At 43.0% G+C, this 25,441-nt stretch overlaps 1 protein-coding gene across 12 annotated transcripts in view; it reads left to right on the top strand.

Annotated features, from left to right (window-relative positions):
• Positions 1-25,441, top strand: part of ADD3 (adducin 3) — a 185,671-nt gene that overhangs the window by 142,017 nt on the left and 18,213 nt on the right. For all 12 annotated transcript variants that reach the window (XM_084635289.1, XM_084635282.1, XM_084635293.1 and 9 more), the window contains 10 exons: positions 1,595-1,733; positions 4,551-4,702; positions 4,855-4,935; positions 6,479-6,628; positions 7,704-7,847; positions 7,937-8,035; positions 10,382-10,564; positions 12,623-12,880; positions 14,166-14,285; positions 15,589-15,678. In XM_084635289.1, coding sequence (XP_084491415.1) covers positions 1,595-1,733; positions 4,551-4,702; positions 4,855-4,935; positions 6,479-6,628; positions 7,704-7,847; positions 7,937-8,035; positions 10,382-10,564; positions 12,623-12,880; positions 14,166-14,285; positions 15,589-15,678 — 1,416 coding nt within the window. The remainder of the gene's footprint in view (positions 1-1,594; positions 1,734-4,550; positions 4,703-4,854; positions 4,936-6,478; positions 6,629-7,703; positions 7,848-7,936; positions 8,036-10,381; positions 10,565-12,622; positions 12,881-14,165; positions 14,286-15,588; positions 15,679-25,441) is intronic.

Below are 25,441 nucleotides of genomic sequence, written 5' to 3'. Positions count from 1 at the left end.
TTATGTGATTGTTTTTGAGTTCTGAGTTTTTATGCCTTTCATTTTAGACAATGAGTCAAGAATGATCAGATATAACACAAAAACAGTTTTTTGAATTTGTAGAATCTTAAAATATATGGCACACCACCACCATTAAAAAATACTGTAAATTCACAACAGTGGTGGGATCACATGAGAGTCATGTATGAGTCCCCACTTTTTGTAGGAGTCTGAAGGTAATGAAGATATCCATAAATATGTATGAAAAAACTTAGTTGAATGAATCATTACAAGCTTGAATCTGCATGATACACAGCAACTTCCAGTTTACTAAAAAAGACATATGCTTTGATATTGTGCATTCTGTACTGGATTGTGAAAAATCACATGCACACAGTCACCTCTATTTCACAAGTTGTAATGAAGATGTACTTTCTTCAGCTGCGCACTCTGGCTTTTACCTATTCTGAGATTTCTTGAAATTAACAGTGATACAGTTTTTCAAGGACATGTCCGTTTAATAATAAAACAAGAAATGAATTAAAGGGTTATCACTAAAATCAGTTGCCACGAGGATAAGCAGTAGTAAATGTGAAATATACTACCTCTAGCACCAGACAGCAAATTTTAGAGACACGGCACCAAAGTGAAAATAACTCCCCTGTACTTCAAAACACCAGTGAGCTATAAAACAGACTTATGTCAGTATAACTGTATTGCCCAGGAGCATGGAAACTCCAGAGCAAAGCAGTTATACTGACCGAACTCCTGGTGTAGACAGCGCTGTGTCAATGGGAGGGCTTCTCCTGTCGACATAGCTGCCACCTCTCAGGGAGGTGGAGTATCTGTGCCAACAGGAGAAGCTCTCCCATCAGCATAGGTAGCGTCTTCACTAAGTACTACAGCAGCTCAGCCTCATCACTGCAGCTGTGCCGTTGCAATGCTTTATGTGTAAACAAGCCCTTAATCTGACCATTCTATAACTGCAGCAGTTTAATGAGGATTAGAATGAAGATACAGTAAATTTAAGCATAGAAGAGGGGTTGTAACATTGCTGATGGTTTTCAAAATGAGTTTCAATATAAGTGCTATGGGTTTGCCAGAATATTACATATTTTGAGAGAGATACTGAATAGTCCCTACTGTACTGCAGTTATTATGATTGCTCTAGTCAAGTTAGTATTGGTAGGTGTTTTCTTCCATTGTCTTTTAAGTTTCTTTCAAATAAATCAGTTATATAAAATGGCCTCCTCCTGTCCCTAAAGTAACTATATTTTAATAGATTGCCATTCTTGAGTTCATGAACTGCTGAACAGGCTCATAGTTCTGAACTTTTAAGCCATCTCTGGTGAATAGCATGTTCCTGCACAAGGATGGTCTTGTGGAGAAAGCAAAGAACTGGAAAATAGGAGATCTAGGTTCCTTTTTCAGCTGTGCCACAGACTTGCCCTGTGACTGTTAAAGTTTTTCAAAGTGATGAGCAACTAAAATAGGGTCTTATACTGGGAAGTGTTGGTTAACCTTAATAAATAGTGATACCTATACCCTGCCTATAGTAATCATCTCACTACTTTCGAGGAAAGTTTATCATAGTGATTCTCAAATGTTTTTGCAGGCCTTCCGAGAAGACCTGGAATGTCTTATTCAAGAACAGATGAAGAAGGGTCGTAACCCAACTGGACTGCTTGCATTACAACAGATTGCCGATTACATCATGGCAAGCTCTTTTGCAGGTTTCTCTTCATCTCCATTGAGTAAGTGAACAATGTGTATAATTGCCAGTATTTTTCTAAAATTCTCTCTATATTGGGACCTCATCCTTTCAACAGAATTTTTGCCATGTTTTTTTTAATCTGTAAAGCAATACAAATTGTGGTCTTAAATAATTTTACTCTTAAACTTTCTCTGTCTAATATTTGGTATCAGAAAAGTTATAATTTCTAGAAACTGCTTATAGTCAATAAGTTCGCAACTTATTGCACCAAAACTAATACCCAACCTCATTATCATTTTACTATGATTCACATAAATAATAACATGACAACTAACCTAAAAACTTGGCAGCAATTTACCGTAGTACACTTGTCTTTAAAGTTTGATAGGAAGGAGGAACCTGTTCAAATGCATGATTAGATATTACTTTCATGCTCCTGGCAGCTGTGTTTTTAGTAAATAGCAAAGTGTAGTTATTTAAAAAAAAAAGATTCTTGCCAGGATCATGCGATCAAGTTACAGCCTTCACAGAAAAAGTCCTCTGGCTAATTTCCAAGGTTTGTAATCGTTGAAACCTTATTAAAAAGTCATATTCGTGTTAAACATTCATAAGAGTGTCTGAGTGTAATAGACAAATCTGTCTTTCTAGACTGTTCTCTGCATTGCCTGCAGACTTAAAGGTGCAAATGTGATAGCCATTTCATGAAGTGATTTAAGATGTATGGTTGAGAACATAAGAATGAGGATGCTTGTTAGACAGAAATTAAAAGGAACTAAATGCCTGCAAGCAGCATGAGGACTATTTAAAAACACCTTAATAGAGACTCAGACTAAATGTGTATCCCAAATCCAAAGAGACACTGTGGGCCAAAAGAATGCCACCATGGCTAAACAGAATCGAGGCTGTTATTTGCAAAAAGGGATCTTTTAAAACTTCAAGTCAGATCCTAGTAAGTATAATAAGAAGGTCCACAAACTCTGGCATGTTAAGTGTAAAAGAATGTGAGAAGCAACTTGCTAAAGACACAATAAATATTAGTAAGAATATTTTAAGTACATCAGAAGCAGGAAGGCTGCCAAACAGGCAGTGAGACCACTAGACAACGAAGGTGTTAAAGGTTCATTGAAGGAAGACAAGGCCATTGCAGAGAAACTAAACGAATTTTGTGTCTTCACTGCAGAGGATGTGGGGGGAGATACCTAAATCAGAGCTATCCTTTTTGGGTGACAAATCTGAAGTATTGTCCCACATTGATGTGTCAGTAGAGAAGAGGTTTTAGAACAAATGGATAAATTAGACAGTAATACGTCACCCAGGACCAGATGGTATTCACCGAAGAGTTCTTAAGGAACTCAAATGTGAAATTGCAGAACTACTAACTGTAGTATCTAACTTATCAATGAAATCAGCCTCTGTACCAGATGACTGGGAGGTAGCTAATGTAATGCTGATTTTTTCAGTACCGGGCAGATTGATAAAAACAAGGATCTGTACTGGGACCAGTGCTGTTCAACTTATTCATTAATGATCCTGAAAAGTCAACAATGAAGTGGCAAAGTTTACAGACTATACAAAATTATTCAAGGTAGTTAAGTCCAAAGCTGACTGTGAAGAGTTCTCTCATAGACTTTAAGATCAGAAGGGACCATCATGATCATCTAGTCTGACCTGCACATTGCAGGTTATAGAACCTCACCCACCCACTGCTGAAATAGACTACTAACCTCTGCCTGAGTTACTGAAGTCCTCAAATCATGGTTTAAAGACTTTGTTACAGTGAATTCACCATTTACACTGGTTTAAACCTGCAAGTGACCCATGCCCCAAGCTGCAGACGAATGCAAAAAACCTCCAGGGTCTCTGCCAATCTGACTCAGGGGGAAATTCCTTTCCAACCTCAAATATGGTGACCATTTAGACCCTGAGTATGTGGGCAAGAGTTATAGGGGGATCTCAGAAAACTGGGTGACTGGCGGCAACAAAATAGCAAATTGATAAATGCAAAGTAATGCACATAGGTAAAAATAATTCCAACTACAGGTATATAATGATGGGTTCTACATTAGCTGCCACCACTCAAGAAATATCTTGGAGTCATCATGGATAGTTCTCTGAAAATTTCTGCTCTGTGTGCAGCAGTGGTCAAAAAGCTTAACAGTATTTTAGGAACTATAAGAAAAGGGATAGAAAGTATAATGCCACTTGTGACAGGGTTGGGCCAGATGGCTACAGGAGAGTGATAGAAGGCAGATATATTAGCCCCAGGTTAAGCAGGTCCCTTTTCCTTGGGTATGGTAATGGGCAGTTCCAGAACAATCAGGAACTTACTGGAACCAATTAAGGCAGACAGGCTAATTGGGACACCTGGATCCAATTAAGAAGCTGCTAGAATCAATTAAGGCAGGCTACTCAGGGCACCTGGTTTAAAAAGGACCTCACTTCAGTCAGTGTGGAGCACGCAAGGAGCTGAGAGTGAGATGGCGTGCTGCTGGAGGACTGAGGAGTACAAATGCTATCTGGCATCAGGTTTCCATTGGAATCTGTCCAGAGCACATTACCTTGAAGCAAAGGATAGTTCAGATCTGAGTGGTACTTCAAAGTAGTCCTCTGTCACTAATTCACCCTTCCTTCCTTCTCTCAAAATTTGGAGACTTTCATAATATTTTAGGGTATGGTATCTAGGGCCTTATATTACAAAGGTTGCTAAGGCAGTTCGAGAAATCACTAAACCTCTGCTGTAAGCGTAGTCTAATGCTATTAGCATTTGGCAGAACTGGGGTTCTATACTACTAATTTAAGTATACTGCTTTTGGAGAATCACAGAGAACTTAATTTACCACTTTTTTTTTTCTTTCAGGCCTTGGAATGGTTACACCCATCAATGACCTACCTGGAATAGACACCACCTCATTTGTTAAGGGAGAAAAACTTACTCGTTGTAAATTAGCCAGCTTGTATAGGTTGGCTGACTTGTTTGGATGGGCACACTTAGCAAATTCCTACATCACAGTGAGTATTTTTAAGAGTAAAACTGATTAGTTGCTTCTTTGTGTTTTTACCTGTATGTTTAAAATTAAACCATACAAAATTAGAATTAATTTTCCAAATGTTATTTAAGTAAATTAAATAATAAATCAGAAATCATTTTTCCTCCTTTTCAGGTAAGAGTAAGCAAAGAACAGGACCACATTCTAATCATTCCAAGAGGTCTGTCTTTTTCTGAAGCTTCAGCCTCCAATTTGGTATGTGCTTCACTTACATTAATAATAATCACAGAGACTTAGATTGTTTCCTGACAGTTTTGCAGCTACTGAAGTAGGATAGTGGCATCAGGTTTTTATTTACCCGTTCCGAAATTCACGTAAAATCACCTAGTGAACAGCAGATTAATTTTTGGGATTATACAATCGTCTGCTCCTGAACACTTCTGTCCAGTTTTTGGATCCACTTTTCACTGCTTTGGTTCCACTAAAGCTTTAATGTTGTCCAGCAAGCTTTTTGTATTTTAGCTGTGCTCCTACCTGGTCCACAAAAGGAAGTCAAATAGAATTTGTCAGCTACTTTATTAATATAACAGCAACCTCTTATCAGTAATATAGTGCTTTGATCTTCAAAGTACTTTGCATGTATTATCCACATGACATCCTTGTCAGGCATGAGACATGTATTATTATCCCCATTTCACAACTGGAAAACAGCAGAGTTAAGTAATTTGTTCGAGGCCAAAAAGGGAATTGGTATAAGGGCTCTTAATTCAGTGTCTAGACTACCAAATTAAGCATCTCATGGTGTGAAAGAACTGAAAAGTTTGTTACCCAAATAGTCATATCTACTGGTGAGTCTTGCTGACAATGTTTAGAAGGGAACCGAAGGTAGGTGGCACAATATGGTCAATTTCCAAAAGCAGAGCCAAAAATATAACCATAAGAACTGGATCTTATATGCTGCTTCTATTGCCTCTGTTACTCTTTCCTACCCACCCCTTAACAGTTTGGAGAGATTTTTTTATTTCCACGACTTTCATTTAAAATGCTTTAATGGCAGTTATTCTGAGATCGAATCTTTGTTTTCACATTAAATTGTATTAAATTTTCAAATTCAAATTTGAGAAATTAGGAGGTTTAATTTATAATATAACACAGTACATTAATAGGGTGTAAAAATATGTAGTTCATCTGAAATGTTCAGTTTTAGCATCTATTGCTCTTAACCATTTTAGTCTGAGCATTTATTTATAGGTATCTGTATGCTAAATATATCTATACAGGTTGTGCTTTGAACAGAAGCTTGTTATTTGAGGTTCTCTTGCAGGCTTTCTACTCCAGTTGAGTCTGCTTGGTGTGCTATACTACCAACTCTTCCTTTAGCTAAGGGGCAGCCAGATCAAAGAGGAATTTCTTTATCTGTTTATCATTATCTAGCCTTTACCTTTTTTAATGGCTATTTCCACCATCTGGCAAGATCTTAAACAGCAGGAGGATTTATATACTTACTCCTGGCTGCCCTAATACTTCTAAGCGTTATTTCACTGATGAATGTGATTTAAAAAAAAAAATCTTAGCTTGTTTAGGAGAGGTCAAACTAAGCACAAGTTTAAGATCAGATATGATCACTGCTAAATTGATTCTGTTTCCTCTCCCCTCTCCTCCCATGATGGTACCTACTGAGCTATAGGTTTTTTGGTTTGGGTTTTTTTGGTTTGTTCTTTTCAGTTGGTTCATGGCCAGTTAGTTATGGCCAACTTACAGTAGTTCCATGAGTTTCCTTTGTTTGATTGTTTTCCAGATTAAATTAAATATTTTAGGAGATGTAGTTGACCAGGGGAGTACCAATCTGAGCATCGACAATGCAGGATTCAGTCCACATGCTGCCATCTACTCCATGCGCCCTGATGTCAGATGTGTGATACACATACACACCCCTGCAACTGCAGCTGTAAGTCTGTACAGTTCCTAACGTGGCCTAAAGAGGAAACAGTTTCAAAATATAAAATATATTAAAGATGTATATTATGAATGTAGATCTAGTGTGTATGGATCAAACTTGCCTCTCCACAGTTTTATACTTGTGTAACTCCATTGACTTCTGTTCAGTTACACCTCTTGACTTACACCAGTGTAAGGGGCTTATTCTTCAAGATCCTGAGTGATCTGAAGGTGCTGAGCACTTTGCTGGAATAAGCCATGCATAAAATGAGTATTGGACCACCTCAGTCAGAGTGAAGGAAGAATATGTACAGTTTCGGCCAACACTTATTTAAAATCATCTCGGTACTACAAAATGTGTTCTAAGTCATGGTGTAGATTACACTAATTGCATTTTTAAGAGGTTATATTATAAATGTTCTGGGTATCTCTCAAAAAGTTATAGCTAAACTAGAAGTTCAAAAAAGGGCAAAAATGAGTAAGAGGCTGGACTGAACTAACTAATGAGAGAAACAAGGAGATAAATTTATATAGCTGGCTAGAGATGAGAAAAGGAAGACATAACTGTTTACCAATATTTGAAGTGTGTAAACACCAGGAAGGAAGAAAAATTGTTGAGGGTTGATGTAGAGTGATGGGAATGAAATGAGGAAAAGATGCATTAATATCAATTGCCAGGGAAAACTTGCTTATGGTTTCATCTGTTATGTGGCATAGTCCCCCAAGTGAAGTGGTAGCAGTGCTCTCACCATATTTTAAACTAGACTGGATAAAGCAGTAGAACAGTGCCTACTCCGTATTGAGACTCCTCTTGTCTAGCTAGCATATAGCCAAGACTTCACTATCATTTAAGAATATAGGTGGGACAGAGTGGTTGTGATCCAGAGGTAGAGAACCCATGTACTGGAAAAATACCATTGGGAATAATCTCCCACTCGTATGGTAAACTTCTGGATGACCTAATAGTTCACTTATAACTTTGGAAGACTAACCTGGAAACTTGTGGAATATGGCACTTTTGCACAGAACCCTGGTTTAAATGTTTTTTTTCAGAATCTTAAAAGTGTTCAATTTGTTTGAAACAGGTTTCATCTATGAAGTGTGGTATCCTTCCAATCTCTCAGGAGGCTCTGATTCTGGGAGATGTTGCTTACTACGATTACCAAGGATCTCTTGATGAACAGGAAGAGAGAATTCAGCTTCAGAAGGTTCTTGGGCCAAGTTGCAAGGTAGTCAACCTTTATTCATGTTTTTCTTTAATCATTTGCATGTTCTGTACCAGTTTCTACCATTTAACATTTGTGTTTTCATTCACTAGTTGCTGGTCTTGAGAAATCATGGTGTGGTAGCCTTAGGAGAGACATTAGAGGAGGCCTTTCACTATATTTTCAATGTGCAGCTTGCCTGTGAAATACAGGTAAGAGAGATGATTCGTCGTTATTTAATTTCTGAAGGAAATACTTATGCCATAACGAGTTATTGCAATGGATAGACCTGACTCCATAGGGAGGAAGCTCCATTATTGCAAAGTATTCAACAGAATCTCTGCTATTAGACACAATATTTGTGTAAAACAGGAATAGTCAATAGGCGGATCATGGGCCAAATCTGTACTACCAGACGATTTTGAGTGGACCTCAAAATATTTTTATTTACTTATTATCATTATTATTTTTTTATTTTCTTCTTTGGAATCTTAGCCTTGCAATATCCCAACCAAGAAATTTGGACCTTGACAAAAAATAGACTACCGCAGTGTAGGAGTTCTGTGGAATAAAGAGGAGACTTGTTTCTGTTATAGAATGAAATTAAAAGCATGTTTCTGTTTACTTCCTTGTATGTGCACAATTAGCAATATCAAAACCACTCTGGGTATGAGAGTAAGTTGGTTTAGGCATCATGTGTTGGCTTTGCTGTAGAGCACATTGTGTTTACTTGAATGAGTTTGTCCCATGGGACAGTATCCTTTATTAGAAAGCTGTCTTATTGTAGTGCAACTGTCAAGGTTCCTTCTCCACTCTGAACTCTAGGGTACAGATGTGGGGACCTGCATGAAAAACCCCTAAGCTGCTTCTTACCAATTTAGGTTAAAAACTTCTCCAAGGTACACACTTTGCCTTGTCCTTGAACCTTATGCTGCCACCACCAAGCATGTTAAACAAAGAACAGGGAAAGAGCCCACTTGGAGGCATCTTCCCACAAAATATCCCCCCAAGCCCTGTACTCACTTTCCTGGGGAAGGCTTGATAAAAATCCTCACCAATTTGTACAGGTGAACACAGACCCAAACCCTTGGATCTTAAGAACAATGAAAAAGCAATCAGGTTCTTAAAAGAAGAATTTTAATTAAAGAAAAGGTAAAAGAATCACCTCTGTAAAATCAGGATGGTAAATACCTTACAGGGTAATCAGATTCAAAACACAGAGAATCCGTCTAGGCAAAACCTTAAGTTACAAAAAGAGACAAAAGCAGGAATATACATTCCATTCAGCACAGTGTATTTTACCAACCATTAAACAAAAGGAAATCTAACGCATTTCTAGCTAGATTACTTACTAACTAACAGAAGTTCTGAGTCTGCATTCCTGATCTGTTCCTGGCAAAAGCATCACACAGACAGACAGACCCTTTGTTTCCCCCCACAGCTTTGAAAGTATCTTGTCTCCTCATTGGTCATTTTGGTCAGGTGCCAGCGAGGTTATCTTAGCTTCTTAACCCTTTACAGGTGAAAGGGTTTTGCCTCTGGTCAGGAGGGATTTTATAGCACTGTATACAGAAAGGTGGTTACCCTTCCCTTTATTTTTATGACAGCAACATTGCAACATGATACCATTTAATGGAAGTTATTTTGGGGGCCATTAATATTTTGCCAACTAACCTGTTGAAAGCCAGGCAATCTGGGGGGAAATGCAGATGGATCTGTAATATTACAGGGCAAATCTGGAGTCCGTCTTCTCTAAATGCAGATCATCCATGTGAAACTAACAGTGCTTTCCATGGTGGACAGAGTAAACTTCAGGAGCTTGTGTCCAGGGGTGCATACTTGTACACCCCACAGAGCATAGCTCCATAAACGTTCCCTGCAGGGCTGAACACAGTGACTAGGGCTAACACAGTTAGAAGAGCAGGAAGGTAACAGATCCATCACTCCTTACTCTGCATAGAAATGGGATGCAAAGTCTGTGGGTACCACTAGATCCTCTGTGGTCTGGTTGAAGAATTCCTTCCACCTCTGTCCTTGTGGAGATTCACAACGCCCAACTCAGTTACTCGAGCTCAATGTTGGGATGAGAAAAAGAGGATTTTCCACTACAAGCACAAAGCGGAGGAGAATGGTGTATTACTAAATAAATTAAGCAGAATCCAGAAATCACTTGTTAGTGTCTTATTTAGTAATTAATCAGACTTAGTTGCCTTTCTTGCCAATGGTAGGGTACATCTGTGTCAAGATTAAAGATATTTCTCTGTCTTCTACAGTTAAAAGTACATTGTTGAGCACTTAATAAATAATTGAAGTTTATTGCATTTACTCCTTTTAGAGCCATAATTATTAACTGATACTATCATTCATACAATAGAAATCATTCTCTGCATGTCTTAATGCAGTTGTCATAATTTTAGTGAGAAGAAAAGTAACCTGAAAACATAATTGTAGCCAATTTTATGTTTACAATTTTTCCATTAAATTCAGACAAGCTGAGAATTCCACACCCCATAAAATTATCTATAAACAAGCAGATTACTGTATGTATATTGTTGCAGGTTCATGCATTAGCTGGTGCAGGTGGAATAGACAATCTTCTTATACTAGACCTGCAGAAGTACAAGCCTTTCACACACGCTGTGGCAGCAGCTGGAGGAGGTGGAGTTAATATGGGCTCCCAACAAAAATGGAAAGTTGGGGAACAAGAGTTTGAAGCTCTCATGAGGATGCTAGACAACCTGGTAGGTACACAATTATAACAATACAAATGCAATCCTTGAGAGTTTTGGGTGCCTTTTACTCCTCAACTCTTAGGCCCTAAATCAGGGGTGGGCAAACCTTTTGGCTTGAGGGCTACATCAGAGTTCCAAAACTGTATGGAGGGCCACGTAGGGAAGGCTGTGCCTCCCCAAACCCTAACCCTATCAGCGCCCTCCCAATTCCCGCCCCTTGACTGCCCCCCTCAGAACTCCTCACCCATCCTACCCCCCCTACTCCTTGTCCCCTGACCGGCCCCCTCCTGGGACCTCTTGCCCCTGACTGCTCCGACCCCACCCCCTATCCAATCCCCCGCAAAGCCCCTTTCAGAATGCAGCCCTGCAAACATGGGCGGAGGACTCAGGAGGAGCAGGGGCAGCTGCATAGCTGGAGAGAAGCAGCGGTTTCCCCTTCCAAGCTCCACTACTCTCCGGCCGGCTGCGCAGCCACCCGGTGCTCCTCCTGAGTCCTCTGCCCGTGTTCGCCATACTTCCGCCACCCACACCGCCTGCCTGCTCCCCTGAGGCTGCAGGTGAGCCTCCCTTCCTGCTCTCCCCTGCAGTGCAGCCCTCTCCCGCTCTGGCGGCGCAGCGTGCTGAGGCTGCGGGGGGAGGAGCCGGGGACTAGCCTCCCTGGCCAGGAGCTCAAGGGCCCAGCAGGATGGCCCTACAGGCTGGATGTGGCCCACGGGCTGTAGTTTGCCCACCTCTGCCCTAAGTAAAGGAATTGTCTGTTTTGATTTTCTTTATAAACTTGAAAATGAAATATGTAAATGAAAAGTAGTTTTTATTGAATATTTAATATCTCCCATATCTGAACATTTGATTTAGGACAGAATATATAATATATATTTTTTTTAAATCTTTCTATTTCTGAAGCCTAACACAACAGAATAGTAAGAACTGGTTAAGCTAAAATTTCTGTCAGGACACTGTCACAAAGGTTAATAATTTCTCTGTATAAAGCTGTATTGCTACAACATACATTTTCAATCATCACCTTCGTAAATATACTTGGAAGCTTTCATTTTTATTTTGTTATGAATTGTAGTGTTCGTTTCTAACTTCTATCAGTTTTTATCTCTTTAATTTTTATGGACTTGGAAGAAATGAAGTTCAATACTAATTGTTCAAAATGTAACAAAATATTAATTTCAAATTAAGTTATTTATTGATAAAGTAAAAGCAAAGCAAAAGAGGATACCAGTCGCATATTAGTGTAATGTATTAGACTCAGACATGAATTACACTATGTGCTCAAGCAGGGAGGTTAGATGCCCCCTTGCTTTCCTGTGTGGACTACCTATATCACAGGTCATAACACAGCAACCAGGGTATCTCTCCCCGGGCAATTGTTCCCCCTTTTGCATGGGTGGGCAGGGAGTTGGTAGGCAGGAGTGAGATGTGGGTGGAGCCGGGGCTCCACTGAACATGCTGGCCAACACGGCTCAGCTGGCATGGAGGGGCAGGAAAAGGACTGGTAGAACTTACTTCTTCCTGTCCATCCTCTTACACCCCCCACCCCCACCCCCAAATGGAGCAAGGGCTAAGCAGAAATCAGATGATGACTGTAGGTCACCATTTGGTCCCTGCTCTTCTTCTGTGCTGCCCCTTACTCAGGGCAGAATTCTAGAGGTCAGTTTAGCTCAAATTATATTGTTACTTTCCATCAGAAGGGAAATGTTATCTTTGTTGGCTCTTGAATGGAGGAAGGAATTGACCATTATAAACTTCTATAGATTATTCTTAATCTTTCCAGATTGCACTGTTCATAAGAGAAGTGGAAAGACTGTCAAATATGTGAAAAACTGCAGTTATATGAATTTTTGACTGTCTGCTATGATGCTGACTATAAAGGGTTTTTTATAAATCAATAAATGAAAAATATTTTGGAAAAGGATACCCCAAATCTCTTGCTTGGATGAGTGCAGATAGTTCATTTCATACATACACAGTGGTACAAAATTGCCATAGTTTCCTATTCTTCGGGCATTATTGGTTGATCTCTCTCTCTTTTTTTTTTTTTTTTTTTAACCTTCTCAGGGATACAGAACTGGCTATGCTTACAGGCAACCTCTAGTCAGAGAAAAACCCAGGCACAAGAGTGATGTTGAGATCCCAGCCACTGTGACTGCCTTTTCTTTCGAAGATGATACAGTTCCACTTTCCCCTCTCAAATTCCTAGCACAAAGACAACAGCGAGAAAAGACAAGATGGCTGAACTCTCCAAATACATACTTAAAAGTGAATGTGCCTGAGGAGTCTTGGAATGGAGAGACTAGTCCCAGAACTAAGATAACGGTAGGAAGCTATTTTTGATAGTCGGCTTGTTCTTACTCTACCTGAGAGAAAGTGAATTCTGCAGAGTTTATATCACTAAATCTGGTCCACTTACAAAATCTTTTTTAGCTGGATCATCTAATTAGTTAAAAGCTAGCAAACAAGAAGGTAGGCTTGTCTGAGATTGAATGTGGGAAAAGCTGCTGCACTGAGATGCCCTTTCTGTTTGGGGGAATTCTGGTGATAGAAAAAGGGATAGCTTTGTTCTCCACTCTTTGATTGATTTTCCTCTTCCGTATTGGTTCTTGTAATGGGAGCTTTTTTGTTGTTGCACTGCATCTAGCATGCAAAGAATTACCCATGAATCAATGGCAGTGTCTCTCATTTCCCCCCCTCTATGTTGGGGCCTCTCCATCCCCACAGGAGCGCTATTTTTTTCCAAGCTAAATCAATTCCTCCGTGCTTGTTGGGTCTAGGTCACTGTCACTATCTCTGTTCAAAGATAACTGATCAGGACTTTCTTTAGAGCCCATTAATGCCACCTGTTAACATATGTCTCTGAATGATGTGCAGGACTTCCTTCTCCCAGGACTAAGTGTGTCGCCTCCACCACATTCCCAACGAGCTAGGGGAGAGATCAAGTCTCTTGCAAAGCGGTGCCTAGTAGAGGTATCCCATTTGCTATACACCTGATCCCAGTTGCATAAAAGATTAAAAGCAGCAGCACCACCACCTGCTGGTAGTTAACCAATTTCACTGTTCCTTTAGTTTGATAGATATACCATCAATGGCAGGCTTATATTAAACTTTGCTTAAAAAGAAAAAATCCCAATACGAAACCTGCAATTAGCAGAGATAGGAGACTATAATACAAATAGAGTAACAGGGAGAGAGAACTAATTCTGGAGCCATTAGATGCTGCATTAATGGAATAAAAAGTTCAGTGGTCTTTATCCCTTTTATACAGGATTTTTGGTAAAAGCAATTCTTTCTAAACATAATCGTATTAATATAATTTTGTAGTTCTGTATCATTTTTCAAGTGAGCTTTTCAATTTTTTACAGTCATTTAGTTAACCTGCCTTGTGTGGATATCGTGAGGTAAGTATTACATCCATTTACAAGTTTGTAAACTGGGGCACAGAACAGTTTAATAAATTGGCAATGATCTCTTAGTGAGTGACTAGCAAAGCTGCTAATAAAATCCAGGAGTCCTTGTTCCTCCTCCTAACCACTAAACCATGCTCTTTCCAATGGCCACATTCTCCCCCTTTTTTCCAACTAACATCTAGACATTTTTCTTTAAGTGGATGAAAGCTGAAGACTCCTCCAAGATTAGTGGAGGAACTCCAATCAAAATTGAAGATCCTAACCAATTTGTGCCTCTAAATACAAACCCAAGTGACGTGTTAGAAAAGAGGAATAAGGTAAGAAAGGATTAATGAAGAAATCTGTAACAATACCTTGAGTTGTTTACAGGTACCAGATATATTCTAAGTCGGCCGTCAAGTGATCATTAGAAACAGTAATAAAGTGGTTTACAGAAAGCATCCTAGCTTTACCAAAATGTTTTTTTAAGTTCCACATGCTATTGGAATTGAATAATAAAACTTGTATTATAATACCTTGATTATAATACTTTGCTGGATGATCAGCAGTTACGCTAGGAATGACAGATCGGAGATGGCCCCAAACTGTAGCACTTGGCTTAGCACAAAACTTAGTGGAAGTTTGAATCTAGATCTGAACTGAACAGCTCTGACCCATCTCTCTATGTTGTAGGTGCCCTTTCTCAAAAGACTGCAGAAATACTCATTAAAATGTTGCATAGGTAGTTTCTGGGAATTAATATTTATTTTAAATGTACATAACTAATAAATATCATGAATGTGAAAAGCAGCCATTTTCAGAAAGCTGACCTGAACTCCACCCCAGGCTTGATTATTTTGCTAGACATGTAATGCTGTTTCTGTGAAATTATGGGATTTACTTACTTGGAGTCTTTTAGGGGTTAAAGGGCCATACTACCATCCCTGAGAACTGAATATGATTGAGAAGGAGCAACTCCCTTCCTCAAAAAGGATAAATAGAACAATGCCCTGTAATCACTCAGACATTAATTTAGACTACTGTTATCAGTCCCAGACACTAAGTTTTCTCTTCCCAGGCGGATTCACAAGCCTTACTGTCCCAGAGAGTTGGGCTAGAGTCCTGGGGTGGTTTTTTGTTTGTTTTTTTCGTTAGTTAAATACTGACAGTGTGCATCATGGCCGTGTAGACAGGGCTGCTGGTTGAGGAAAGGAGCAATTTATTCAAGTGGGGCAAATTCTATCAATACTGCTGTGACCACACGTGGTATTGACCCATTGGCAACTGAGCCTGTGTGATTCTACCTCACAGGGAGGAAGGCAGATTCAAATGGTGTGCAGTCCCTCTGCAGAGCTCACTTCCACCGGGGTCCCATACATGGTGTCTCACAACGGGTGCAGATGGCTGGGGTTGGGACCAGGGTAAATCTTTAGTGGTGCTGAAGTGGAGTCATAGGATCAGCAGGTACTGTGCAGTCAGAGGCAGGGGGCACCTTATCCCAGAGTAAAGCAATACGAAGTCCAGTGCTCCAGTTGTGCTCCATTGCCCAATACGTTGGCCGTACAAAGTTGATGGTGAGAAAGGGGTTTGCTATATAGGTACAATAGATGCTTCAAATAAAGTTTGTCTTTTTCCGTATAGATTCGTGAGCAAAACCGATATGACTTAAAGACAGCAGGACCACAGTCTCAATTACTTGCTGGGATTGTTGTGGATAAAAAGCCTAGTCCAGTAAGTGTACATCATGACTTGGGTTTAATTCACTGCCTTAAATGGGTTCTTTCAATCTTTCTGTCAGACTTGAAGGCTTGGTCTTCTCTTTTTAAATGTTTTTTGTTAAATGTGACATACTATATCGGGGAGATATTTTAGTCATTCACAATACAAGTTTTTATCTACAATGTTTAAAAAAAAATACATTTGGGAGGCTTCTAGTTATTCAGGCTTTGTCTACACCTAAAACACTACAGCAACACAGCATTGCAGCTATGCTGCTATAGTGCTTCAGTGTAGACTCTCACTACAGCAACAGGAGAGGTTAATCCTCTTCCCCGAGAGGTGGTAGCTAGGTCAATGGAGAACTACTCATAGCTCCTAATAGGACTGTGAAACTCATTGCCATAGGACATCATTCAGGCCAAGAATTTAGCAAGATTCAGATAGGGATTGCACACTTACATAGCTAAAAAGAGTATGCAATGTTCTAGCTAATGCTAACAAGAAAAGTTTTGGAAGAGAGCTAAAAACTCATGTTTCAGGATTTAAGACTGTCCCTAACTACTAGTGATTAGGATGAATCCTTCATGGTGGGACAGTGTGATGGGTTCCCTAGCATACAACTGGGACTGTGGGCCTGTTGAGCCCTCTGTCCCACCAATCTGGGGTATCCCTCTCACCCTGTGATGTTGGTAAGATACAAACCTCTGGCCGGCACTGCTCTCTCACAGACATCCACAGGCAGGGACTCACCCAACTGAGTTACATGAATGCTTCTCCCAGCCACTCATGACCCAACCAATAGAGAGGCTCCAGCCAATTCTTCCCAGCCTCACTCCCCGCCACAACTTACCACCTGGAAACACGTCTGGAGGATAAAGACTTTGAACTGGGGAGGGTGGTGGCAGTTCCAGCCTGTGTATTGAAGATCTGTGACCCATTTGTACCATTTGTCAAGGAGCGGCACTGCTTGATTCAAATCCTACTCAGTTTGTAGAACTCAGGCTGTGAATTTATTTTATTTCTTAGATAACTAACTTTGATCTCTGTGCTTGGTACTTATAATCTCTTAAAATCTGTCTTTCTGTAGTTAATAAATCTGTTCTATATTTTACCTAAAGCAGTGTGTTTTGGTTGAAGTGCTTGGGAAATCTCAGCTCAGTTTACAAAAGCTAGGGTGTGCCCTCTCCACATGGAGGGAGGGGCAGACTGCGTAATGAACTTACATTGGCCAGGCTTCTGACCAGTGCAGGGCTGGGGGGCGGGGGGGCAGGAATTGGCTGGAGCCTCTATTGTTGGTTCATGAGTGGTTGGCAAAGTGTTCATGTAACTCAATCAGGTGTGTCACTGCCTGTGGATGTCTGTAAATGCAGAACCTGTCGGAGATTTGTAGCTTGGCAACAGCATCACAGAATGAGAGGGATACCCCAGGTTTGGGGGACACAGAGCTCAGTGGTCCCACAGTTCAAGTTGCACCCTGGGCACCCCATCACAGATATATTGCCCGTCTTTGGCCTACTTTAGGGTTTCTTCAACCTTCCTCTGAAGCATCTGGTGTTGGACCCTGTCAGAGAGAGAATATTGGACTACATGGAATGTTTGGCAATTCCTATGTCCTTATGAACTCAAACTAATTTCACGGGGAGGTTCTGAATGGTAGAAAGCTTCAACATCTTGTTCTTTTTCCTCTCTCAATTGATTTACTTTACAGGGCTAATCAGTTTACTCTTGATGACAAAGAATAACCCCCTTTACTCCTAGGGGAATTCTGCGCCCTGTGGGAAGTGTAGAATTCATACCTTGCGCAGATTTCTTGGCTGCCCTGTAGAAAAATGGGGAAGCAAAGATATCTGTGGGGAACATATGCCCCTTCCGCAGCAGTATCCATTTGGTGTTCAACTTCTTACTGCCTTCTATTTGGATATGGGACCCCCTCATATCCTTGCTACTCATACGTACCTGTCAGAAGCTCAACACTAGTAACCAGTCTAGCTGGAGGGGCTACCTGTCAGCAATGTGGCAGCGAAGTGCAGCAGGCCAGGATCCAGACTGGAGGACTCTTTTGCAGAAATAGGTCCAAATCTCCTCCTCAGGGAGTGAATAATTTTTACTGATGCGGCTTTTAAGAGCTCACATGATCTACATAAACAGATGGAAAATGTGAGCTCTTAAAATGAGATGGAAAACTAACATTAGATACACTTGTATTCTAACCAAGTGCATAGATAGTGCGAGCAGCTATTTTTTTTTTTGCATGGTCACTTTTCACTTGATCAAAACAGCATAGATGCGTAGCTCTCCATTAGCCTGGGTACAATGACTTTGTTTTAGGGTGGTAGTTTTCTTTTCACTTTTTTATAACTAAATTTATAAACCAGTCAGACCCAGAAATAGAAAGCTGTAGTACATATTAGTAATTTATTATCCTGCTAACCATATTTGTAGCTATTAGCAATGTGATAAATTACAACATTGGCCTAATTCATGTAAAATTAGCCACACTAGAAATCATCTCTCAATTTTGTATTAGTTGTTCCCAATATATATATTTTTAATACAGTTACAATAAAAACTATTTATGGAATCTCCATCATTAGGGATTTTTAAGAGCAGGCTGGACAAACACCTGTCAGGGATGGTCTAGATAATACTTAGTCCTGCCGTGAGTGCAGTGGACTGGACTACATGACCTCTCGAGGTCCCTTCCAGTTCTGTAATTCTATTCTATGATTCTGTTTGCAACAATGTATATGATTAAGTATTTGTAAATGTGTGATGTCTAGTTTGTTCTTGCTAGTTCTTATTTTCGTATATGTATGTGTGTTGTATATTTATCTTTTAATAATTCTTTTCCACCTGTAACTTCTGTGATAGCAAAAAGAGTGTGAGATTAAAATGAGTAAGACTCACATAATCATATTCAACTGTAGTAAAGAAATTTCATGAATCATAGAAGATTAGGGTTGGAAGAGACCTCAGGAGGCCGTCTAGTCCAACCCCCTGCTCAAAGCAGGACCAACCCCAACTAAATCATACCAGCCAGGGCTTTGTCAAGTCGGGCCTTAAAAACCTCTAAGGAAGGAGATTCCACCACACCGCATTCCAGTGCTTCACCACCCTCCTAGTGAAAAAGTTTTTCCTAATATCCAACCTAAACCTCCCCCACTGCAACTTGAGACCATTACTGCTTGTTCTGTCATCTGCTACCACTGAGAACAGTCTAGATCCATCCTCTTTGGAACCCCCTTTCAGATAGTTGAAGGCTGCTATCAAATCCCCCCTCACTCTTCTCTTCTGCAGACTAAATAAGCCCAGTTCCCTCAGCCTCTCCTCGTAAGTCATGTGCCCCAGCCCCCTAATCATTTTCGTTGCCCTCTGCTGGACTCTCTCCAATTTGTCCACATCCTTTCAGTAATTGGGGGCCCAAAACTGGAGGCAGTACTCCAGATGTGGCCTCACCAGTGCCGAATAAAGGGGAATAATCACGTCCATTGGTCTGCTGGCAATGCTCCTACTAATGCAGCCCAGTATGCCATTAGCCTTCTTGACAACGAGGGCACACTGTTGACTCATATATCCAGCTTCTCATCCACTGTAATCCTCAGGTCCTTTTCTGCAGAACTGCTGCTTAGCCAGTCAGTCCCCAGCCTGTAGCAGTGCATGGGATTCTTCCGTCCTAAGTGCAGAACTCTGCACTTGTCCTTGTTGAACCTCCTCAGATTTCTTTTGGCCCAATCCTCCAATTTGTCTAGGTCACTCTGGACCCTGTCCCTACCCTACAGCAGCGTGTCTACCTCTCCCCCCAGCTTAGTGTCGTCCGCAAAATTTATGAGGGTGCAATCCATCCCATCATCCAGATCATTAATGAAGATGCTGAACAAGACTAACCCCTGGGACACTGCTCTTGATGCCGGCTGCCAACTAGACATCAAGCCGTTGATCACTACCCGTTGAGCCCAACAATCTAGTCAGCTTTCTATCCACCATTCATCCAATCCATACTTTTTTAACTTGCTGGCAAGAATACTGTAGGAGACCATATCAAAAGCTTTGCTAAAGTCAAGTTATTCTTCAAGTGATTGTTCACGTCCATTCCAATTAGGTGTGCGCGTGCCGCGTGCACGGATGTCGGAACTTTTTTCCCTTAGGAGCTCCCGTCAGGGCGGCAGAGGAGCCCCCTGGAGTGGTGCCCTCATGGCGGTGTCTATAGTACCCTGCTGGTCCGACCCCCCTTCAGTTCCTTCTTACCGTCCGTGGCGGCACTGGAACGTTCTCTCTCTCTCTCGCTTGCAAGTGATCCCTTAGCCTTTCAGTCTTCTAGGTAGAGTTGTTCTTAGATAGTTATCAGTTAGTTAAATACCATTGTATTCAGGTGTCTGGAAGCTAGTTCCAGCACCAGCCTTGGGCTGCGGTGCATGCAACAAGCCCCGGGTTTCAAAGCTTGCACCACGTGCCACAAGTCTATGCCTAACCACGACCCTCACGACTCGTGTCTCCAGTATCTGGGAGAGGCTCATCAGGCAGACCACTGCAAAATCTCCAAGGCCTTCAAGCCGTGCACCAAGGAAGAAATAGACTTCCTCCTTAAGCAGTTGCTTATGAAGGCCGCATTACAACCACCAGCCCCAGACCGTCTAGCACCTCCCCCAGCTTCCTCGGTGCGAAGTGCCCTGGCATCTGTGCGTGATCTGGCACCGCCCAGGCACCATAAATCATCGGCACCGACATGGCACGGCCGACCTTGGCACTGGTCGACCTTTCCGGCACCAACTAAGCATCACAAGAAAGGGGAAGGAGGGTGCTCTCCCCAAAGAGCCGCTAAGCAACTCAAAGAAGCTCCCAGCACGCAAAGACAGATTGCGGGCCCGAGCCAGGAACTGGCACCGTTGACTCCGGCACCGCAGGCCCCATTGAGTCCGGTACCCAGCAAATTTAGTGCCGACGAACGTCTGGAGGAGGTCCTGGAACACCCGTCCACCCCTGACACTTTCGAGGCAGCGAAAGACCTCATTGAGCTGTTGGTGCCAAACCCCCTCCCATACAGGGAGAAGCCTCTGGCACCACCAAAGAGGGTGCTATCCAGAGGGAAGCCGGGAATGGTGTGCTGCTCGAGGTCACCATCTTGGCACCACTCACGGCACTGTTCCCGTTCAAGCTCGGCATCCCGCTACTCCCCGGCACCCATGACCCAGAGCGAAGTTATGGCACCGGAGGTGAACCTGCCAGCCTTACCTGCGGCGACTATACGCCGATCCACAATGCTATCGGTCGCCTGGCACCGGAGCACGGCACCGACAACCTCACCAGCTCCGAGTGAGAAGCACCGGTCCTGGACCCAAGACTCCAGGTACCGTTTGCGGTCCCAGGCAGGCAGGCACCGCTCCACGGCACCCTACGGCCACTCAATGTTTGGCACTGCCCTGGTCCTCTCCATCAGCATCCTACGGCTCCGAGGCCGACTCCGGTTGCTCCAGCTGTAGCAGATGTCAGACTGTGGCCAGCAGAGAATCCCACTTGGCACGGCAGCCACAGTGGCCTCCTCCAAGTCAGTGGCCCTTCTGGACCCTATGGGCCTAACTATCAGCAGTAGGGCACCATATCCAGAGCCTCCAGGTCCAGGCACTCCATGCATCGCCATTCCAGGTCGCCACACAGACATGCATCAAGGTCAATGGAGAACACTCTCCCCAGGCCGCCCCGGACGCCCAAGAGCAACCAGCAATGCCAGGCCCGAGCCTGTGCCAAGCAGTGCAACACCTAAAGTGGTGTCAGCCCCGTCAGGCCCTGTGGTGACCCAGGCCTATGGGGACACACAGGAGGGTCTACATGAGGACAACCAACAGCACTTCACTTCCTCCTCTTCCCCAGATGAGGCTGTGGTGGGTATGTCAGCCTCAGGACTGCCACCAATCGACCACAGGGCTCACCAGGAGCTGCTCCGCAGAATCGCCCTCAATATGGACCTTCAGGTGGAAGAAACAGTTGAGCAGGAGGATCTGACAGTGGTCATCCTGGCTCCCGAGGGTCCCTCAAGAGTCGCCCTCCCTCGCATAAAGACCTACAGTCGAACTACATCACTATATGGCAGACCCCGGCCTCAATCACGCCGACAGTCAAGGAGGTAGAAAGGAAATACTTGGCCCCTTCCAGGGGCTACGAGTTCCTATTCTGCCATCTTACTCCCTACTCCCTAGTCGTTTCGGCAGTCAACAAGAAGGAATGACATGGCCAACGAGCCTCAGCCCCAAAGGCCAAGGAGGCCAAATGTTTGGACCTATTCAGTAGAAAAGTCTACTCCTCCGGGGGCCTTCAGCTACACATAGCCAAGCAGCAGGCGATCCTTAATAGACATAACTTCAACTCTTGGATGACTGCATCCAAGTTTAAGGATCGCCTGCCCTAGGACTCGCACTCTGAGTTTGCTGCGTTGCTCGAGGAAGGAAAGGCGGTAGCTAAGACTTTGCTACAAGCCTCCCTCGATTCAGCTGACTCGGCGGCCAGAACCATTGCTTCGGGGGTGGTCATGCGACGCTCAGCGTGGCTCCAGGCATCTGGCCTCCCTCCAGAGGTCCAGAACACCCTCTAAGACCTCCCCTTCGAGGGCTCGGGCCTTTTCTCAGAGTTCTACATAGAGCGCACAAAACCTTTCCACAAATCAACCCAGTTGTTCGTTGCCATAGCTGACAGAACAAAGGGCCTTCCTGTCTCGGCGCAACGCATATTGTCCTGGATCACAGACTGCATTCATACGTGCTACGAGCTGGCCAAGGTCCCAGCGCCAGCGATTGCGGCCCATTCAACTGGAGTGCAGGCATCTTCAGCTGCCTTTCTTGCTCAGGTCCCCATCCAGGAGATCTGCAAAGCAGCCACCTGGTCTTCAGTGCACACATTTACAGCCCACTATGCTGTTAACCAACAGGCCAGAGAGGTTGGTCAGGCATGATTTTCCCTTGGTGAATCCATGTTGACTGTTCCTGATCACCTTCCTCTCCTCCAGGTGCTTCAAAATGGATTCCTTGAGGACCTGCTCCATGATTTTTCAAGGGACTGAGGTGAGGCTGACCGGTCTGTAGTTCCCCGGATTCTCCTTCTTCCCTTTTTTAAAGATGGGCACTACATTAGCCTTTTTTCAACTGTCTGGGACCTCCCCCGATCATCATGAGTTTTCAGAGGTAATGGCCAATGGCTCTGCAATCACATCAGCCAACATCCTCAGATGCATTAGATCCGGACCCATGAACTTGGGCATTTCCAGCTTTTCTAAATAGTCCTTAACCAATTCTTTCACCAATGAGATGAACTTTGTCAATAAAATCAGATTTACTTCTGTCCACTATCTATAGTAATTCATTTGTAAATTGGATAATTAACTTAGAACCATGTATCAATTGACCATGTTTAGGAGCAAGAAGGACTTCCAATTCTGTGGTGATAATTTCTTACCTCCTTGCACACATACCTCTGATTTTTCTTTAGCATAATTGTATTTATTTCTGAATTATACAGATGGCCCTAATTATGCATAATTCTGCATGCCTTGGAAGATAAACATGGAAAATCCTCTTATTCTGACAGTGATCTCCTGTCATTATTTTTTGAGAGTGCAGCTGTCCCACAATGGTTGGGGTTATGCTCATTTCCTCACTTTTGTTCCCTATACTCTTGAAATGGTACTCCATTTTTTTCTTTTGTTATGTAGTGTAAGTGAATGTCATCTTATTGACTTGGACACTGTTTTCAGAACAAAACAACCATTCAATTTCTCCATCTCTTATTTCATAAAATTGAACTTGAGAGTAGTTTGCTTGCTGTAGAACAATCAAAAACTGAAAGAATATATTATATTGAAGTGTAGATGGAGGAATTATACACTTCTTATTGTAGGAATTGTAATAAGCGAGGACTGAATAACTCAGACTCCATATTCCTGTAAATTACTGATGTAAATCTAGCTTGGGTTGATAGTGAAGTCCTGCTATTTTGATCGCTGTCAAGTGGCCAGTGTAAAATAAGTTAGAGTATGTCTACACTACGAAATTAGGTCGAATTTATAGAAGTCGTTTTTTTAGAAATCGTTTTTATATATTCGAGTGTGTGTCCCCCCACAGAAAAAGCTCTAAGTGCATTAACTTGGCGGAGTGCTTCCACAGTACTGAGGCTAGAGTCAACTTCCGGAGCGTTGCACTGTGGGTAGCTATCCGACAGTTCCCACAGTCTCCGCTGCCCATTGGAATTCTGGGTTGAGATCCCAATGCCTGATGGGGCTAAAACATTGTCGCGGGTGGTTCTGGGTACATATCGTCAGGCCCCCGTTCCCTCCCTCCATCCGTGAAAGCAAGGGCAGACAATCGTTTTGCGCCTTTTTTCCTGAGTTACCTGTGCAGATGCCATACCACGGCAAGCATGGAGCCCGCTCAGCTCACTGTCACCATATGTCTCCTGGGTGCTGGCAGATGCGGAACTGCATTGCTACACAGTAGCAGCAACCCATTGCCTTGTGGCAGCAGACGGTGCAATAGGACTGGTAGCCATCATCGTCATGTCCGAGGTGCTCCTGGGCAGACATGGGTGCAGGGACTAAATTTGGAGTGACTTGACCAGGTCATTCTCTTTAGTCCTGCAGTCAGTCCTATTGAACCATCTTATGGGGATCAGGCAGGCGATATGGATTGCTAGCAGTCCTATTGCATCATCTTCTGCCGGGCAGGCAAGAGATGAGGATGGCTAGCAGTCGTATTGTACCATCTTCTGCCGAGCAGCCCTGAGATGTGGATGGCATGCAGTCCTTCTGCCAGCCAAAGATGTAAAAGATAGATGGAGTGTATCAAACAAGAAATAGACCAGATTTGTTTTGTACTCATTTGCTTCCCCCTCCTCCCCCATCTAGGGGACTCATTCCTCTAGGTCACACTGCAGTCACTCACAGAGAAGGTGCAGCAAGGTAAATCTAGCCATGTATCAATCAGAGGCCAGACTAACCTTCTTGTTCCAATAAGAACAATAACTTAGGTGCCCCATTTCTTATTGGAACCCTCGGTGAAGTCCTGCCTGAAATACTCCTTGATGTAAAGCCACCCCCTTTGTTGATTTTAGCTCCCTGAAGCCAACCCTGTAAGCCGTGTCGTCAGTTGCCCCTGCCTGCATCAGAGCAACGGCAAACAATTGTGCATCTGAGTTGAGAGTGCTGTCCAGAGCAGTCACAATGGAGCACTCTGATGGGGCTAAAACATTGTCGCGGGTGGTTCTGGGTACATATCGTCAAGCCCCCGTTCCCTCCCTCCCCCCGTGAAAGCAAAGGCAGACAATCGTTTCACGCCTTTTTTCCTGAATTACCTGTGCAGACGCCATACCACAGCAAGCATGGAGCCCGCTCAGGTAACCGTCACCGTATGTCTCCTGGGTGTTGGCAGACGTGGTACTGCATTGCTACACAGTAGCAGCAACCCATTGCCCTGTGGCAGCAGATGGTACAATGCAACTGGTAGCCGTCATCGTCATGTCCGAGGTGCTCCTGGCCACGTCGGCCAGGAGCGCCTGGGCAGACATGGGCGCAGGGAGGTGGGCAGTTGGTTACACAGGGGCTGTAATGACAGTCTGTGCTCCAGCTGCCTTTGCTGCAGCTCAACCATACACTGGAGCATACTGGTTTGATCCTCCAGCAGCCTCTGCATTGAATCCTGCCTCCTCTCATCACGCTGCCGCCCCATTTGAGCTTCAGCCCTCTCTTCAGCCCGCCACTTACTCTCTTCAGCCCTCCACCTCTCCTCCCGGTCATTTT

Source organism: Lepidochelys olivacea, assembly GCF_965140295.1.
Source record: "Lepidochelys olivacea isolate rLepOli2 genome assembly, chromosome: 7".
Lineage (NCBI taxonomy): Eukaryota > Metazoa > Chordata > Testudines > Cheloniidae > Lepidochelys > Lepidochelys olivacea.
Note: the sequence above shows the minus strand (reverse complement) of the source record. Positions and strands in the feature narration are given on the sequence as shown.